Here is a 6,002-nt window from a genome sequence, read left to right as displayed (position 1 = left end):
AAACCCACGGAAAGAAAGCAAGGGGTGATGGGAGGGAGCCTCACACAGCATTGGGGGCTTGGGAGCCCAGCAGCAAGGAGGACCCCAAGAGTGCAAACTGTTGACAGGGGGTCAGAGGTGATTTGGCAGGGGACTCAGTGGGCCAAGGGAGATGCCTAAAACAGGGTTGTTTTTCCCAGTAGTGGAGTGGATCTTGAGCAGGTCTTCCCTGGCCCAAGGGAGACCCCCGAAAGTGGGACTGCATGTCCAGAGCGAGCAGAGGGGATCTTGGGTGAGTGATCCTACCGGGTATGGGAGGTCAGGATGCCCCCCTGAACAGGGACGCCGAGTCGTGACTGAATCTGTATATATATCTATAATTCTATTTATTTATATTGATGTTATTGATGTCTGTCTCCCCCCTTCTAGACTGTGAGCCCATTGTGGGCAGGGATTGTCTCTCTTTGTTGCTGAATTGTACTTCCCAAGAGCTTAGTACAGTGCTCTGCACACAGTAAGTGCTCAATAAATACGATTGAACGAATGAATGAATGAATCCTGAGTGGGAACACTAGCAGGATTCACCACCTGCTTCTTGGGGAGCATCCATGATGTAGGCTCTGAACCTGTCATAGAGCCTTGAAACGTCATCCGATTTCCTGATCCGGATGCTTTTTCTACCTTGAGCTCAGTGGTTGGACGTGCCGTGCCTCGGTCACGTCGCAAAGTGTTTCCAGGAGGCTGGGGAGGCAAAAGCTCAATGGGGCCCTTCTGCTTTGAATTTTGGGTGTCTCCTAAAGTGAGAACAAGTCCAGCATCAGTCTAGGGAGGATTCCACTTGAGCTGGGAGTGGGGTATTTTGCCTTGAAAGCGAGCGAAAGACTTACTGAATATGAACCCTCACAGAAATCAGACTCCTGGGTGATTTTTGCTGGGTAGCATCAGTGGTGCTGGCCCCCTGCTCATCGTTGCCACTTGCTCAGCTCCTCCCCAAATCTGGACGGAAATGGCCAGGGTCAAGGGAAAAAGTTGCTTGGCGCTATCCCGACAGCTCCAGAGAATGCATTGTCCTCCCACACTGGAGAATGTGCTGTCCCAGCTGCGCGGGAGAATGTGTTGTCCCGACCGGACCGGAGAGTGATCTGACCCAGCCACCTGCTTGCTATGTCACTGGATGTCAGATGTCGATGCCAAGGGCAGCCGAGGGGTACCATAATTCTTTGGAAGATTCGATCCTAAATAGATAGTGAATATTTTCTAAGAGGTCTGGCATACTTGAGTAAGGACTAGGGTTTTCTTATTAAAAAATTCTAACATGTCAGGATCGATCAGTGGCGCATACTGAATGCTTGAAAGCGTTGGTAGATGTGGACCCTCACAATCAGTCAATCGATGGTATTTATTGAGCACTTAAGTGCAGAGTACTGGACTGAGCACCTGGGAGAAGACAGTTGAGTTAGTAGGTACAGACCCTGTCCCTGAGGATCTTCCAGTCTACTGTGCACAGGGTGCTGTACTGAGTGTTTGGGAGAGGACAGTAGAATTAGTAGACAAGATTCCCGTTCTTGAAGAGCTTCCGGTATATTGTGTGCACAGTGCTGTACTGAGTGTTTGGGAGAGGACAGTAGAATTAGTAGACAAGATTCCCGTCCTTGAAGAGCTTCGGGTATATTGTGTGCACAGTGCTGTATGGAGTGCTTGGGAGAGGACAATAGAGTTAATAGACATGATTTCTGCTCTTGAGATTTTAATGAAAACAGTATTATTGCAGGATTTAATTTTTCCTCCCACAGTGATTTCAAATGCCCCATTTATCCTTTCCCTCCCATCTCTGCCACCTTCATTCTAATACAACTGAGGAGCGTGTCTGGTTTAGCTGAAGGAGGGGGACCACTCCTCAAGCTTTTCCTCCTCACTGCCCCCCCAACCCCTGGTCGTCCCTTGCTGCCCCTCCCCCTTTGTCCCGCCTTGGGAGTGGACAGGAGACTGAGGCCTCCTTGGACTCTCCTGGACTGGGCCCCTGTCAGAATAATCCTCCCAGAAACTGACTCCCTTAGAAAAATAGGCCTCCCAAGGAAATGCTCTCCCCACCCCAACCTCCCAGAACAGACCCCCCAACCCCAGAACAGGCCACAGCCCTCGAAGTTCACATCTGTCCACCTCCTTTCTCTCTCTCTCTCTCTCTCTCTCTCTCTCTCTGTGTGTGTGTGTGTGTGTGTGTGTGTGTGTGTGTGTGTGTGTGTCTCTGTCTGTCTCTCTTCTTCTTCCCTCATCCTGTTTCTGACAGCAAATGGTGGCTCCAGCCCCACCGGCAGTGGGACGGTGGAAGAGATGAACCTGCTGGAAACAGTCGACAGTCCTGGCCTGGGCTGCAGGCACAGCCTGTACTTCCGCACGGGAGACCCACCCCCCCAGGACCCCACCCTGGCCTGCGAGAGGCACCGGCTGCTGCTCCTGTTGCATGGCGGCCAGCTGGACCCGACCCCCTTGGACTCCAGGTATCGTCGACTGAGGCTAGTTCAGAGTGCCCATTGTCCCCCTCAACCCATCCTTCCTTAAACCCTCACCCCCTCTCTCCGTCCCTCCCCTCCTCCCTCCCTCCATCCCTATTCTCTCCTCCCTCCATCCCTTCCCACCTCCCTCTGTCTCTTCCCCCGCTCCCTCCATCCCTCCCCACCTTCCTCTGCCCCTCTTTTCCTCCCTGCCCCGTTTCTTTCTCTGCCCCCTGCCACTCTTCCCTTTCCAACCCTCACCATCTCCATACAGGAATAGCTGATACTCTTGAGCCCGTAGTCAGACGGTAAAAGTTTCCACCATTGGGCAAGGCGACTACTGTCCGCAGACTGACCGTGGCCACAAAGGTACTACAGAGTTGACTTATCTGAAGGGATCACTCTAGGGCTTCACTAAGAGAAATTCCTGGAAATAGAACTGCAAGAAGGAGAAAGGAAAGGATATTAATGTCTGTCTCCCCCTCTAGACTGTAAGCTCGTTGTGGGCAGGGAATATGTCTGTTGCTCTGCTCACATTAAGTGCTCAATAAATACAATTCAATGAAGGAATGAATGAATGAATGAAGGGAAGCTGCCGCTCGATCCAGTTACACAAACAGCAACCTCCCACACTCACATCCTTCTCTTTACAATGAAAGAAGCCAGTCCCCCCACCTCTATCGCCACCCCCAATCCTTCTGCCTCCCCACTCCCCAAGTGCCCAGGCAACTAGAGTGGCCAATGCAGGACTCAGGATCCCAGCCCCATTATGCACAAGCAATAACAATGTCCCTTGTATTGTCATGCTTAATGCTGGCCGTGCAGTTGCCATTTTCTCTTTTGTCCCTTCATCTTGTCTGTCTCTCGTTCCATACAAAGCTTTTGCTAAAAGAGAGTCGCTCATTTCTTAATAATCAATCAATCGATCATCTTTATTGAGTGTTTACTATTTGCAGAGCACTGTATTAAGAGCTTGGGAGAGTACAGTGCCACAGAATTAACAGACACGTTCCCTGCCCTTAGCTAGGTTGCAGTTTAGAGTCTTAATAAAGTGCACCACACTGGTCTCTTCATGGTAATTGTCTCCCAGTTGCAGTTAGGATGCAGTGTGATCTGAGGTTTTGTTTCACAGGGTCCTTCAGACATTCTCTGGGCCCTCTTTGCATTTGGTTTCCCAGTTTCAGCTCTCCATTCAGCAGCTGTGTGGGTCTCCTGCTGTTGCTCATTCTCCTCACGGGTCCCATCCAGTATAGCTGTGTTGAGGAAAGTATAGCTTTGATGCTCAGAGGTTGACTTGGTTCCAGGACTTCCTTGTTTGTGATTCCGTCTCACTATTTGATATCGAGCCTGGCCCATCAGTGAGGCTGGTGGAACTGGTTGAGGAGCCAGATGAGGCACCTACACAGAATATCCAATATTGTGGCCACAGAGAAGATTGGGCGGCGCTCCGCCTCTGGGAACCTTTAGTTTGGTCTGGAGCCTGATAATAATAATAATAATAATAATAATAATAATAATAATAATAATAATGATGATGGTGGTATTTGTTAAGCTCTTACTATGTGCCAAGCACTGTTCTAAGCGCTGGGGTGGGGATACAAGGTAATCAGGTTGTCCCACATGGGGATCACAGTCTTAATCCCCATTTTACAGATGAGGGAATTGAGGCACAGAGAAATTAAGTGACTTGTCCAAGGTCACACAGCTGACAAGTGGCAGAGCCAATCCCATTCTGCCTCCACACTCTTTTTGACTGTCTCTCAAATGATGTTTCAGTTTTCTGCTTCTCTGTATGGTCTACCACTGTGTCATCGGTCAGTGTGCTACCTGGCTGACGGAATTTCATCGATTGAGTGGCCAATAGGAGTGTTTGGTTGCATGCGCGGCTTACTTGGTGCAGACATTTATAGTCATTTGCATGCCTCCAGGCCGCAGCTGTCTGCCTATTGCAATTCTTGAGTGACTGTTTGTAGGGTTTTGGACCATGGCTGAAATCCGTTGAGCTGGGAGAGTTGCCCAGAGGAGAGGGAGTGTGAGCTAACACCTGTATCCATATCAATATGTCTCTTAGGGGGGTGCTGGCTGGGGCCTTGGCTATTAGGGGAGGGAATTGGCTAGACTAGGCTAGACTTGAGCTCTCAGTACAGGATTTTGCACTCAGTACCTGTTCACAAAATACCATCGATGACTAGCTAACTCAACAGCCTGAGAGCCTCATCCAAAGTTGTTGCTTCCACCATTTAGGAGCTCCAAAACTCTTTCACCTGGGCTCTGGACCCAAGGTACATGACCACGAGCTCCTTCTCGGAATTGTCAAGAAGACGAAGGCAATCAATCAACAGTATTTGTTGGGGGAAGATCTTCAGTCTTTTGGACTGGGCTTACGTATTGGGAGACCAACCTGGCACGTGGGGAGACCAGCCTGGCTTAAAGGCTGATCAACCTGGCGTTTGGATGGAGCAGCGTGGCACCTGGGGAGACCAGCCTGGCATGTGGATGGAGCATATTGGTATGTGAGGAGACCAGCCTGGCATGTGAGGAGACCAGCCTAGCCTTCAGGGTGATCAGCCTAGCTTGCAGGCAGACCAGCCTGGTTTGTGGATAGAGTAGCCTGCCACGTGGGGATATCAGCTTAACATGCAGGGGAACCAGCCTGGTGTGCGGGGAGACCACCCTGGCATTTAGGAAGACCAGCCTGCAGTGTGGGGAGATCAGCCTGGCATGTGGGTAGACCAGCCTGGTGTGTGGGGAGACCAGTCTGGCATGCAGGGAAAGCAGTCTGGCATGTGGATGGATCAGCCTGACATGCTGATGGACCAGCCTGGCATAAAGAGGACCAACCTGGCAAGCGGCCACTAGGAATGGGGAGACTCTGTTGGTGCTGAGGTTTTGGGGCTCCAAGAAGAAGAAAAAACTGCACCAGGAATGGAGGATAACAAATGCCAAAGTGTGAGCCAGGGACGAACTTTGAGTCACATGATGTGAGAGGGAACGTCAATCATGCAAGTAGTTCCTCTGCCTGACCCCCGCCCCCCTAGTAGAGTGTAAACTGCCAGTGGGCAGGGACCGATGGACTTCTAGACTTAGTACAAGCATGTTTCACCCAGCAGGCCCGCAATAAACACCTTCCATACTGTTGCTACACATGTATTGGTCTTAATGATTCCAATGCCCACTGATAATAATTCCACCTTCAGTAACCTCATTTTTGTTCCCACCCCCCGACTAACACACACATACACACAAACACACACAAATACACTCTCTCTCTCTCTCTCTCTCTCTCTCTCTGTCTTTCCCACCTCCATGAAAGAGAGTCTCTGTGCACATTCCCCTCACCCTCCACCCAATCTGGCTCAGGAACTGTTGCTGAGGAACTCACATCCACTGAACCAGTCTTTAAGCCACATATCTACACACTCAGGTTTGCCAGAGCATGTGTTCTATAGCTCCCACTTGACTAAAATGGGATGACAGAATTAAAGTATGTTCTTCCAATACTGTCGACATGGCTAAGCATGTAGTGTGAAT

General features: G+C 50.3%; 1 protein-coding gene across 1 annotated transcript in view; it reads left to right on the top strand.

Moving 5' to 3' along the window:
- The first annotated feature begins 290 nt into the window (after positions 1–290).
- GLIS1 (GLIS family zinc finger 1) overlaps positions 291–6,002 on the top strand; it is a 79,306-nt gene continuing 73,594 nt past the window's right edge. Inside the window, exons 1-2 of the mRNA XM_038752614.1 lie at positions 291–297; positions 2,267–2,477. Coding sequence (XP_038608542.1) covers positions 291–297; positions 2,267–2,477 — 218 coding nt within the window. The remainder of the gene's footprint in view (positions 298–2,266; positions 2,478–6,002) is intronic.

The sequence above is a fragment of the Tachyglossus aculeatus genome, chromosome 10, assembly GCF_015852505.1.
Source record: "Tachyglossus aculeatus isolate mTacAcu1 chromosome 10, mTacAcu1.pri, whole genome shotgun sequence".
Classification (NCBI taxonomy): Eukaryota; Metazoa; Chordata; class Mammalia; order Monotremata; family Tachyglossidae; genus Tachyglossus; species Tachyglossus aculeatus.
The sequence above is the reverse complement of the archived record's forward strand: the minus strand, read 5'-3'. Positions and strand labels throughout refer to the sequence as shown.